General features: G+C 46.1%; 7 protein-coding genes across 7 annotated transcripts; 3 read left to right on the forward strand and 4 right to left on the reverse strand.

The window, feature by feature from the left end:
- Positions 1-38: 38 nt before the first annotated feature.
- Positions 39-1484, reverse strand: ASPWEDRAFT_168158 (uncharacterized protein; the record flags this gene model as incomplete). The annotated part of the gene is made up of 2 exons (XM_040830258.1): positions 39-1399; positions 1454-1484. The coding sequence occupies 2 exons, from the start codon at positions 1482-1484 to the stop codon at positions 39-41; spliced, it is 1392 nt and encodes a 463-aa protein (XP_040691910.1).
- A 231-nt stretch (positions 1485-1715) lies between these two features.
- Positions 1716-2451, reverse strand: ASPWEDRAFT_24192 (putative GPI anchored protein; the record flags this gene model as incomplete). The annotated part of the gene is made up of 2 exons (XM_040832581.1): positions 1716-1982; positions 2044-2451. 2 exons carry the CDS (start codon positions 2449-2451, stop codon positions 1716-1718), a joined length of 675 nt encoding a protein of 224 aa, XP_040691911.1.
- A 118-nt stretch (positions 2452-2569) lies between these two features.
- On the reverse strand, positions 2570-3486 carry ASPWEDRAFT_35853 (copper transporter family protein). The gene is made up of 2 exons (XM_040834310.1): positions 2950-3486; positions 2570-2898 (listed from the first exon to the last, which is right to left on the reverse strand). The coding sequence occupies exons 1-2, from the start codon at positions 3387-3389 to the stop codon at positions 2787-2789; spliced, it is 552 nt and encodes a 183-aa protein (XP_040691912.1). The 5' UTR covers positions 3390-3486; the 3' UTR covers positions 2570-2786.
- Positions 3487-4170: 684 nt separating this feature from the next.
- Positions 4171-5230, reverse strand: ASPWEDRAFT_35854 (uncharacterized protein). The gene is made up of 2 exons (XM_040834311.1): positions 4838-5230; positions 4171-4787 (listed from the first exon to the last, which is right to left on the reverse strand). The coding sequence occupies exons 1-2, from the start codon at positions 4915-4917 to the stop codon at positions 4544-4546; spliced, it is 324 nt and encodes a 107-aa protein (XP_040691913.1). The 5' UTR covers positions 4918-5230; the 3' UTR covers positions 4171-4543.
- Positions 5231-5731: 501 nt separating this feature from the next.
- On the forward strand, positions 5732-7837 carry ASPWEDRAFT_103877 (ferric reductase family protein; the record flags this gene model as incomplete). Its single annotated transcript, XM_040827600.1, has 2 exons — positions 5732-5874; positions 5926-7837. The coding sequence occupies 2 exons, from the start codon at positions 5732-5734 to the stop codon at positions 7835-7837; spliced, it is 2055 nt and encodes a 684-aa protein (XP_040691914.1).
- Positions 7838-8494: 657 nt separating this feature from the next.
- ASPWEDRAFT_168162 (uncharacterized protein) lies at positions 8495-8723 on the forward strand (the record flags this gene model as incomplete). The annotated part of the gene is made up of 2 exons (XM_040830259.1): positions 8495-8656; positions 8712-8723. The coding sequence occupies 2 exons, from the start codon at positions 8495-8497 to the stop codon at positions 8721-8723; spliced, it is 174 nt and encodes a 57-aa protein (XP_040691915.1).
- Positions 8724-11270: 2547 nt separating this feature from the next.
- On the forward strand, positions 11271-11826 carry ASPWEDRAFT_24195 (uncharacterized protein; the record flags this gene model as incomplete). The annotated part of the gene is made up of 3 exons (XM_040832582.1): positions 11271-11282; positions 11342-11680; positions 11740-11826. 3 exons carry the CDS (start codon positions 11271-11273, stop codon positions 11824-11826), a joined length of 438 nt encoding a protein of 145 aa, XP_040691916.1.
- Between the last annotated feature and the right edge of the window lie 64 nt (positions 11827-11890).

The following is an 11890-nucleotide window of genomic DNA, read 5'->3' on the forward strand; positions in this document are numbered from 1 at the left end:
TACAACCGTCTATACAAACAAAACACCCCAAAGAGCCATCACACACAAAGCCCATACAAAACCCTTTTAGTCTCCTCAATAACCGCCCCCATCAACTCCAACTCCACAACACCCTCCTGCCAACAAAATGCCAGCACCAAACACCCATCCCCACCCATAGCAACTGAAACCTCAACACCAGCTCCAGCAACACTAGCACACTGCGAAAAGACCACACGCCCGATTTGCAGTTTCGAAGAATCACCCACCCCCTCCACAGCAAGAACACCAATATTCGACACCTCATAGCTCGCGTCCCGTTGCTGGCCGACTTTTGACAAGAAAAGTTCCTGGTGATAGTCATCAACGTATTTGAGTAGGTTAACAGACGTATCCTTGCCCTTGAGACCGAGTATGGTTTCGATCGTCTGACGGGATCGTCTCGCTTCATCCCAGGGAAAGAGTGAATCAGAACCATCCTTGAACTTCTCACGGGAGAAACTCTCATTCCAATTCTGGACCCAAACACCCATTACATCATCAGTGATGGAATCCGGTAACCAGCGACGAGCGGACATAGCGCCCTGGCAGTGCAATTTTGTGAAAGTGCCTGGTAGATGCGTGAAAAGGGAGTACGCGAGGACGGTTTCCAACGCCGCGGTGATGGTGGTGGTATTCTCCCGACAACGTTCCTTGAATGATGTAGAGATGTGTTTGGGGAGGACGATATGTCGCAGAAAAGACTTTAAGGGTGTACGAATCTCCGATCCCGTCCATAGGCCTGGATCGCGCCAGGAGTAGACCTTTGCTTTGAAGAGGGCCGTGAGGAGGTAAGGGATGGAGAGGGGCATGGAGTGGAGGTCCTCTATATTCGGTAAGAGGGGAGTTTGAGGCGATGGGATACATCGTTTTATTTCTCCAGAGGTCAACGATGAAGCCGTATCATGCAACGCTTGCAAGAACGTCTTATGAAACGCCTTTCCCGACCCCCCATCACTGATAGCATGGTGGAATACAAAGGCCACCGTGAAGCGTTCCGCAGCCTCAGCCTCGGTTAGAACACACAATCTCCAGAACGGAGACGGAGCGGAAAACGGCGTGTTATGCTGAACTTGCAGTAATGCTTCAAGCTCGGAATCTTCCTCATCAGACTCGGGATGTCCATTTTGGCGTGACTGAAAAGAAATCGCCTGATCGAGATCAATCTCAGGAAGACGCACAAAGTACGGCGTTTTGGTATCCTCGTCCACGGGGATGGCGGATAAGATCGGATGTTGGCCGATGAGGACTTCGCATGCTTTGTATACGTAATCCTTTACAGGCAGTGAACATGATTCCGGGAGTGTATATGTCGCTGATACAGCGACGTTGTTGTAGAACTTGAGATGGTGGCGCGAGGTGGAGTATTGTTCCAATCGACCTGATTTTGTGTCAGTTATCTGTGCTACTGGTGATACACCAATGAAGGACTCACCAACGGGTCGTAATCGTTGGAATTTATCCATATTGGTAAAATGGAGATAGTCGATGAAATGAAGTTGGGATGATTCGGTGGAAACGTTTCGTTTACAGGAGCCTCGTGTTGATCACACGTGACTGTAGATGATTATGATCTAGATTGGAGCCATTCATTCATTCATGATCAATTGATATACGATCCACATACGAAATACTATATGAGTAATATATTTGTATACAGCATCCCGAATACACATATCCCAACCCAACAGTATACTCTACATCACAGCAATCCCGCCCAAAAAGATACCCCCAAGAACACCCCAAGAAACCGTCTGCAAAGCAGCAGCAGCGTCTGCACTAGCACTCGTACTCGAGGTAGTCGCATTCGAACTCCCACTCTGCGCCTGGCCCTCAGCAGTCGATTCATTCGCATTCCGATGCGCAGCATCACCGGAAAACGCCGACGCAGTGATGCCCGTGTTATTAGTACAAGACGAGGGCTGTTCGGACTGTGTAGTTGATGAGAATTGGATGTCGGCGCACTGTGATCAGTCAGTTAGACAGTCATGCAATACTAACTAATATGGTTGATTCGAGACATACAGCATATAACCCCCCCACCGGATGAGCGTTGCTCTGCACCTGCACTGTAGCATTCATCCCATCGACCACGTTTGTCCCCAACACACCCTCACCAAAGGGTACATCACCAAGACAAAACGCGCCCAGCCCGAGTACCTGAAAGGTAGGCACAAGTGTGATGTTAAAGTTAGTTCCAGGGTCATTGCCCAAGGATAACAAAACCTCGAGGGCGGTCTCATCGTGGCCGAGTTTCAAGGCGACGGGGAAAGAACCGTTGGAGAGGGAGACTTGGGTGCGGCTGGAGGAAGGGGAGAGATCGCCGCAGGGGAAAGTGGCCATTTTGGACTCGTCTGAGCCTCTGCTTGGGGGGTAGATGAGGTCGAAGTGGGCCGTGACGAGGGGGAGGAGGGAGAGGATATAGAGCTTCATGGCGGTCAATAATTGATATATTGTGATGGATCAGGCTGTGAAGGAGAAGATGGTATTCGAGATTGAAACTACGATATCTATATAACAATTGAGATACTACCTTAGTATCATAGATGTCATTCGATCTAGATCCGAATAGCTTTAGTGGAATAAGGTTAGAAAATATGCTCATTCCTTCTCGGTGGCTGATTTGACTTTGCAGACACCGGGAACAGTCAGCCGCAGTACAGCTGAGGAATACCATTAAAATTATAAGGTATTTAATATCTATCATGCCATTGGAACGCTAGCAACAGACCCAAACTCCAAACAAAATGTATAAAATAAAAATATCATCAATGGTCGTGATCGTACTGGATATACCGGCCCACCACCAGCTCTCCCACAAAAGCACCTGCCAGAACAGAGCAAAAGTATCCCACATTCATCGTCATCACAGCCAGCATGCTATCTCATATTAGCGTCATCCTCAAACAGAGTACATAGAGATATACTCACAGTAAATAAGAAACACCTGTAATACACAAAAATATCCCAGCCCGAGGCACGTCAACGCTAAACCTCCACGGCATGGGCGCGCGCGACGTCCTCCGAATCACCCTCACAGACTCCTCGACTCCCTGCGCCGAGACCAACGAGGCAATTTTCGCGTCAGGGTCTTTCTCAATGCAGCCTGCTTCTGTCGATTTCCCGGCAATGGAAATGTAGCGACGGTTGAGGTGCGCAGCTAGCCAGTGCTGTTCCAGGAGGACTTTGAATGCGACAAGGACTCGGGCAATGATGGCGAGAACGATGAGGAAGATGCAAGTTCCGGCATAGCTGCCGCTGGAGGAGGGAGTCCATGCTTTGGAGAAGAGGGGGGTGTTGTGGTTGTTGTTGAAGATCACCGCGTGTGAGGATGACATGTCCATGGAGGTATCCATATGGTTCATATTCATGGTGATTATTGATTGTAAGATAGGAATCGTATACCTATACAATTATCCTCCACGTAAGATCAATTGAAAAGAAGAGAAGAGAAGAGGAGAAACCAAGACGAGAATGAGCAGAAAAAGAAGGAAAATGACAGCATTCCGAGTGTTAAATAAAGACTGAATCCGGAGAAGACGCTAGAGCGCATCGGGCCAGTCTGGGTGGGGCGATGAGCATGTTTCGTGCATTAGCGTAGATGAGAGTGGGGACATGAGCAGATTATTGCCAATCAGATGCTGCGCATTCTTGTCAACTGGGCTGTTTTCTGAATTAAAGTGGAGCCTGGCTTTACTTTACTTGAAGCAGAATTTAGCATTTTTCATGATTTGAATATTTGATATACAGCTATATCTATCTAGTTGAAAATGGTCTTGAAAGAATGTAGCTTTTGTTATGAAGGTCGGCTGAAATAGTATCAAACAGCCCGTGTACATGAAACAGAGTCCTGGCAATGGTGGTTTCAGCCAACAGCGGCTATTCAGCCATGTTCATTCAAAATACAACCAAAGGTCATCTGATTTCTTTGTGCTATGAGATCAACACTTGGCACACTGTAGATCTTCAAAAGGCAACCATAAAGAACATCGAGTCGGTGTCTCTGCTACTCCTCAGTTTCAAGGTAACACTGCCTGGCACATTTGCATTTCACTCACAGAATCCTGCACTCTGGCCAAGGAATATGCTGCAGTTGTTGTGTGATTGACGGGAAGCCATTGCAAGGAAGAAAGGCATCGTGTAATAAGGGAGATGTAGGGAAGAAAATAGCTCATACATTGATAAACTTGACGCTATCCAATATGCCCGTTCTATACAACAACCCCTGTATTCGAAATCCAGATGATAGCTGTCTATCTAACAAACCAACTTCCACATGCAACCTCTCCCAAAGCAAAATCCTCATCCTTATACTCAGCTATAGTCCTCGTCAACTCAAAAGGAGCATCTCTCAATAACTCCGCTGAATCCTCATTCGCAGTCCAAGAAACGTCCACTTTAAAATGCCTCAGCCAAATCATCCCCCAAAGCGGCTTGAAGAACTCAGCCTCATACACTGACGGCATAAAATCCGAGAGGTGTCCTTCTGGGTTGGAGTGGTTGATATTGACCCAGAGTTGGAGATTCAACAGTCCTCATGATCGCAATCACCTCCCACATCGCTCTCCAATGTTGGAACCAACGCATCACGCAGATCCTGGAAATAGGGAGCGGATTGTGAGAAACTAATCTCCATCGATCGGATCGCACGGAAGCGCTGCGTGGGTAGCACGTTTTGTATTTCTGCTAGGGTGTTGAAGTGTTCAAAGGTGTGTGGTTGGAGGTTGATGGTGTGTTGTGAATAGAGGATGTTGATACCTTCTGAGTAGCTGTTATCATTAGTTCTATTATTATAATATAGCAGTATAGGGATGCATACATTTGTCGATACGTTAGAAGCAATTGAATCCGTTTAATATGCTGCTTTTTACTCTGTAGTTCCAATTGCAGAAACACCATCCATTATCTGAAACAACCATGCGATGGCCTTGTTCTCAGATCGGAACACACACCATGTTCTAGTTTCTCTCCAGGAACTTTCTTGAAGTGTGTCACTTTGCCGCCTAGGATGTACTGGTAGATCTACTGTCGGATTCCCAGTGGTAGCCTTGTAAGGAGGAGACTTGGTTGTGGGAAGGGACGGTGGGTTGTAGAGATAGGGCTCGTCTTCGAGGAGGCTGCATTTTGATCAGTGAATCTGTATATCTTCTATGAAGATGAATAGGATGACGATGGAAATAACACGATGGATACTTGGATTATATCACGTCTGGGGTGTTGCTTAGTGCTTTGACAAGGCTGAGCGCAGGGCAGAAAAGTAGCAGCCTACGAGGCTATCTACAGGGATTATCATGACTATGCATTTAAGCTATTAGTATACATAGTCGAATTCTTATGTGTCCAAGTAATTTTGATGATGCAAGCCCTAGAACATTGCCCTATACCCTAGTGCTATCATGTGCAAGTTCCTGTTTGGGAATCGACATCGACATTGGACCTTCCCAACTCATCTTTGTCTTCAAATTGCTTATGCTTAATAACATTTCACGACCTGGTCCAGCTAAACTTTCATATCGAGATGAAACGGTTAGTATGATCGAACCATGTAACTATTCAGACTGGCTTCAAATCAACCATGGATCCCATAAACCCAAATAGCCGGCCTCAGTTTATGCTCGTCATCAAGACGAACCGAATATATTTCTCTCTTATTCTTTCCAGTCAATCGACAACACCTACAAAAATGTCCATTGAAATGAGTGACATGAGCGGAATGAGCGGAATGAGCGGCATGCCAATGGGCGATGGTGTGCCGGGTCTGTTCTATCTTCAAAAGATATACTGGGCGGTTATAGGAAGTGCCCTCACAGCAGCAACAGTCGTCAATATTCTCAATTACTCCCTGGCTCGTCAGAGGTGAGATCGAATCTTCTAATGTAATCCATGTTTAACACTCGTTTCATCTAGACTACGGGACACTACACTTACTCCGTCCAAACCAAAATCGCTAGTCTTCAGTTCATATGCTACCATCACAGCCATTTTTCGTGAGGCAAGCTATGCGACACTTCCTCCGCTTTCAATTCGTAGCTATACATTCCATTTCGCTCCTCTAGGTCCTGCGGCTATCGTTCTGGCAAATCTGGTCGTGGTGCTGGTCTTCTGCTTCTACAAACTGGACACAACGAATGAGTGGAAATGGGAAGATGTCGGCTATCGTACAGGATTTGTCGCAATTGCTCAGTTACCTCTAATATTTCTACTAGCAGGAAGACAGAATATTATCGGTCTGCTGGTCGGAATGAGCTATGAACGACTCAACTGGTTCCATCGATGGATTTCCCGGACACTCTGGCTGACTGCTACAATACACATGGGCTTTTGGTTTCGGAATTGGGGAAGATATGACTATATCGTCTACGAGCTAAAGAACTATCCTATGGCAACACGGGGCTTTGCAGCGTGGTGTATTCTGACGTTTATCGTCCTGGCATCGACCGCACCTGTGCGGAGATTGGGATACGAGTTCTTCGTTCTACAGCATTTAGTGTCGTTTGTGGGATTTACTGTTGCCGTATGGCTTCATGCCCCGAACGATGTGAAAGTATGGGTGTGGATACCTATAGGACTGCTTGTCTTTGACCGGATGGTTCGTTATACGTGGGCAATTTATGCCAATCTATCCATTTTCCATCGATCGAATACTTCCAAACACTCGATCTGGGCGAATCGCGCATATCTCACGCCCCTACCGGGAAATGTCACCCGTATAACTATCGAGAATCCAGCGGTGCGGTGGAAAGCTGGACAACACGCTTTCCTAGCCTGTCATTCTATAGTGCCGTTACAAAGCCACCCTTTTACAATCTCCTCAATACCGAGTGATGGAAAGATGGAGTTTCTAGCCCGTGCCGAGAAGGGCGGCACAAGACGCTTTTTCCACTACGCCTCCAAACGTGATCAAGTTCTAGGTGCTGATGGCACTAAAGAACACTATACAATACTGATCGACGGTCCATATGGGACTATCAGACCCCTTCAACAGTTTGATAGCATCGTTCTGCTAGCCGGTGGAATGGGATCAACTTTTACAATGCCCTGCCTGCGTGATATCGTTGCGAGATGGAAAGCAGAGTGTCAGGAGTCACCAATTCGTCTCGCAGCCACCAAACAAATTCGATTCGTCTGGGTGATTAAGTCGAGGGCCTATGTTAGTTGGTTTCAGTCTCAGCTACAGTCAGTTTTGGTTGATGTAGCTGAATGCCAACGGGTACAAGCTGATTTGATAAGGGAGATTGACATCAGCATTTATATTACTTGTGATGAGAAATTGGAGTCGACGGCAACACAGTCACATACGCCATGTATACAAAATCAGGGCAAGACTGAAGCAACGACGGATGCTGATGTCAACAATACGAAGCAAATATCCGAGAAGGAGGATGTTTCAATCCACTTGACCTCCTCATCAACAGCTTCGAATAATCCAAGTAACGCAACTGGCTGTCTTCCAAACGGAGGATGCTGCTGTGCAGTCCAAATCGAAGACGAGGATCGGATCACAGAATGCAAATGTAAATGTTCAGGGCCAGCACCAGCACCAGCACCAGCCTCCAGCCCTGAAATCTTAGTCATCCCAGAGAAACACACCACAAACACACCCCAGTTGAACATTCTCTCCGGCAGACCCCATCCAAAGAGCATTATTCGCAAAGTCCTAGAAAAAGCCGAGGGCGAAAGCGCAGTAGTCGTTTGCGGACCACAAGGATTGTCTGATGAAGTACGACGGAGTGTGGTGTATCTTAGCGATGAACGGGCTGTGCATAAGGGGACGGGGGCACAGGGAATATACTTGCATGTTGAGAAGTTTGGATGGTAATTCTATATTCTGATATGAATTCATCATTTCCATTCAATGAGTGAGTTTATATGCTAATATATGCATGATATGTTAACCTTCCCATCATGACTATTCATCAAAATAGGCATCCATTTGACAACAATTCACTGCTCAAATATCTATATAAGCCAGTTCAATCCCTTTAGATTTTTAAACTTGAAAATATTCTCATACCAACCACAACATCAAGAAATAAATCAATTCCACTTTATCCATATCTTCTTTATCCTGTTCATGCACTGGCCCAGTGCTCACTTAGCAAGGCTACACTGTCAATGATTATGATGATCATGTTCTATGCTATGTACTGCCTCTTGATTATTGGTTTATTATACTGAAACAACCCAATTCCCTCTCCCATTTGCTTTAATGTCTTGCAGATACAGAATATCCCAAGATATATATTCCCTTGTATACACTATTGCGTGGGTTTGTCTCGCACATTCTGGATTCTCTACAAGAGCTATCAGCAGATATAATTCGAGGGCCATCGCTGGTGCCATTGTCTTGCATTCGAATGATGTATTTTTCTAATCCACCTACATGGCTTTTCATACCCTCACATTCCCGTTCGCCTCTTTCCGAACTGTCTTCTTCCTTCGAGGCTTTAGCCTTCGTGTTGTCGTCCCTCTCAGAATGGCTGATACCCACAAAACGGTCGAAGAGTTTGACGATGCTGAGCTAGCTCAACTCATCCAAGAGATCGGTCGTGCTTTAGGGCTCCAACATTTCAACGCTGCAGCCTATTGCTTCCTATGGATGAGCGACATAGAAAGGCTGCGCGAGATAAGGTTGAGGGTAAGTGACCTTTTGATTCTTAACATTGGATTCGGTACTAATTACCATCAACAAGTTCTGTCCCTGATCGGAGTTGCATTATGCGTTGGAATTGACTACACCATCGCCTTGTTTGCCAAACCCGGGTCGTCCTTGAATATCACCACATTCTAAGGTAAAAGGTGGTATTCGCTTTTGGGCTTACCAGTCTCAGACAGCCGCTGAGATGATCTTGATCATCGGTGTTTACAGATCTAGCTGTACAGTGGAAACTGCATCACGATCTGTGAGACTCGGGATTCCGTCTCTCATGCTTTTCGGTTTCGAATTATCAATTCTTCGATGCCATGGCATGTTCAAATCGAGTCTGAATCTACAATGGCTGCAAGTTACGTTCACCACCCCCATAGGTCTCCACCAGAAGCCAGTCTGAAGGGCCCTTATTCTGCGATGTTTCCGAAGTCGAACACGCCATGCATACTACACCATGACCATATAGATGTGAGAACAGCACGGATATTCGCACTCCTCTTTCGCCTTGAGCCATCGTCGGATGGCAAATCCATGGATGTTGCTTTCTTCTGGATGCCGCACCCCTATGCTGATTGAAAGTTTGTATCCTCCAATATCGGGAAAAAGTTTGATTCAACACATCAGGATGGAAAGCTATTCAACTGTACAACCGACGAAAAGATAATTTCCGGAACGATTATGACTAAGTCAAAGGTTGTACCTCTTCAGTGTTACGAACTGCTGCAAATAGATTGCAGGCTTCAGTGCGGGAGAACCAGAACAAAGATATTACTGATTACCTTGAGAGATTATTTCCCTTTTTTCCGTTCTTCTTCGATAAGAATGATTCGCGAAATGCCAGCTGCTGTAGCGTACTAAAAGAATCGCCAAGTTTCGATCTAGATGCTGCACATCCAAACCAAAGGCTATTTATGAATTCCTTTGGAATGGATCACCAACAATCGCTAGATGCTGGTCACAGAATGGATATAATGTGTCCAAAACCTCAATCTTCATCGCCTCCGGCAATCAACGCACCCCAAGAGGAAAACAACTGTCGAACATGACGCTGAGAGCCCGAAGACTGAGGCCGTCTTCTATCAAGCAGATAATTTTTCTTTTAAACTGGTTTGGGTTGAACCATTGGATCTTCAATCAAGTTTTGCAATTCCTTCAACTTTTAGAGAACGAAAGTCATGGACAAAGTCAGACCAGGAAGCCAGAAGAATCTGAATCACTCCACCATTTACTACCAGGGTTCCATCGCTGCAGGTGGTATTCGCTATACTTCTCTGGCCTAAATGCCCAGTACAGAAGTCAACGGAGTAAGACGGTCTCATTTACATTACAATGGAATACATTAACACTACGTTCGTCATGATACAAAGCACATCATCTTTCTCCACGTCCAGCTCTATCTCCCTATGAAGGGATAGTGATAGAGATTCTTGGAAGGAGCAAGATTGTCGCGACTACGTTAAGCAATACATTCCAGGACGTCTTGCGATTTCCGGCCTTCAACCCTGGGGTCCTTGTCTCCGATGAGTCGGGTCAGTCAATGGAAGGCGACCCGACCATATGATCGCAATGACCACGGACACACTCAATGCCTCCGACAACTTTCAGAAGGACAGAAAAATGTGGCAGCGGGATTTCCTTTTCCATAGCGAGCATTTCGACAGTGCTCGTATAATGACGTTTGGATAGTCTTCGCATATCCTGGCAGTGACCGTTTCGCTAACCACCGCCACTCCAAGGTTGGGTTTTCTTTCCAAGTGACCTGGACTTTTGCAGGACTGTGGCCATCTCCCGTTGACCCAGAAGGCTTGTCATCCCATCAAAAAACCCTGGGATACCTGGTACCACGACAATATGAAGAAGTAGTGGGTGATACTACTTACCATTATCATGGATAATATACTAACATATGGGTTTAGAATCAGACAATGCCCCAAAAACGAAGAAATTCAGAGATGTACTCCGACCCTCAGGAGTAGACCAAACGACTGCCTATCATGGGATGGAAAACTGATAGCATTGAAAGCACCAATTCTATAAAACATATGTGCAGCAAGAGTGGGAGACATTCTGCGAATGCCTTTGCTGGAAAGATGTTGGTCTGGTGTGACAGGCCAATTGAGCAATCTGGGACTGCAGAACGAACGATTTCTGGCAAAAATCATCTCATCCATAATTTATCTTCCTGACAATATTCTTGAAGTGCAAAAGATAGACTTGTTCTCTGATGTAGCCAACATCAAGAAAAGATCGACGATAGCTACCATAGCTCCTGCATTTCGGATGAAGGGATCAATCTCCATCACATTAACAACATATTCATATCTGCCTATAAAACCATCGATCCATAATGATATAAATAAGCTACAGCTATAAATAACTTCATAATATCCCCTGAACAACCGATTGTTGATTAATAAACCCGTCTCCTCTGCATGGCCGAAACCAAAGTACCCAAACGAACACATGACGTCACCCCAGCCCCCCTGGTAACTAACAGCCAAACAACGTCAAACCTCAACCTGAGTCACCACCACCTCATCCCATCTACACCAACACTCTGAACAACAAACACACACCTTACCAACTGTTTCAAACCACCAAAATGTTCCGTTTCGTACGTTTTCCTCCCCCATTGCTTCTCAATTTCAATCCAAACTAATAACCTACTTCCAGTCCAAAACCCTCGACCCCATCACCCTCTTCCACAGCCCGACGCTGGCTTCCTCGGCGCGCGTCCTCAACATCCTCAAGCAAGCATCGACCGTCGCATCGGAAACAGCCACAGAAGACCAAGCGAGCGACTACACCTCGCACGCGAAGAAGCAGCGCGGCGAGTTCCAGCTCGAAGTCACCGATGCGTTTCCCACCACTGACCAGTTGAGGAATATTCTCGATTATGTGGGGAATACGGGCGTGGGAGGAAAGGCGGATGCGGTGATTAAGGGGGCGAAGAATGCCGAGGATGCGATTAAGAGGTTTAAGGAGAATGAGGGGCTTTTTGTGAGGCCTGTGGTAGGTTTTTTTTGGGTTTCCTTCGGTGTGGTTTGATTATAGGTGCTAATTGTGGATAGACTGTCGACTGGACGAATGGAAAGGCGGTTGTTGGAGATAATGAGTCGGAGATTCTCAAGATGGTTCGTCAGTTGGAAGAGAACTAAGAACGAGACGAGGCCATTTGGATGTTATACCCTTGGGTGATATCTGATTCTTGCAATCTGAACT

Source organism: Aspergillus wentii, assembly GCF_001890725.1.
Source record: "Aspergillus wentii DTO 134E9 unplaced genomic scaffold ASPWEscaffold_2, whole genome shotgun sequence".
Classification (NCBI taxonomy): Eukaryota; Fungi; Ascomycota; class Eurotiomycetes; order Eurotiales; family Aspergillaceae; genus Aspergillus; species Aspergillus wentii.

What these genes read in the sequence shown, in the direction of transcription:
- ASPWEDRAFT_35853 (XM_040834310.1), bottom strand. Translation starts at nt 3,389, where the DNA reads ATGAATATGAACCATATGGATACCTCCATGGACATGTCATCCTCACAC. An exon ending in ACAGGTGTTTCTTATTTACT is followed by an intron (nt 2,899 to 2,949) that starts GTGAGTATATCT and finishes AATATGAGATAG; the next exon opens with CATGCTGGCTGTGATGACGA.
- ASPWEDRAFT_35854 (XM_040834311.1), bottom strand. Translation starts at nt 4,917, where the DNA reads ATGGTGTTTCTGCAATTGGAACTACAGAGTAAAAAGCAGCATATTAAA. An exon ending in CTTCTAACGTATCGACAAAT is followed by an intron (nt 4,788 to 4,837) that starts GTATGCATCCCT and finishes TAATGATAACAG; the next exon opens with CTACTCAGAAGGTATCAACA.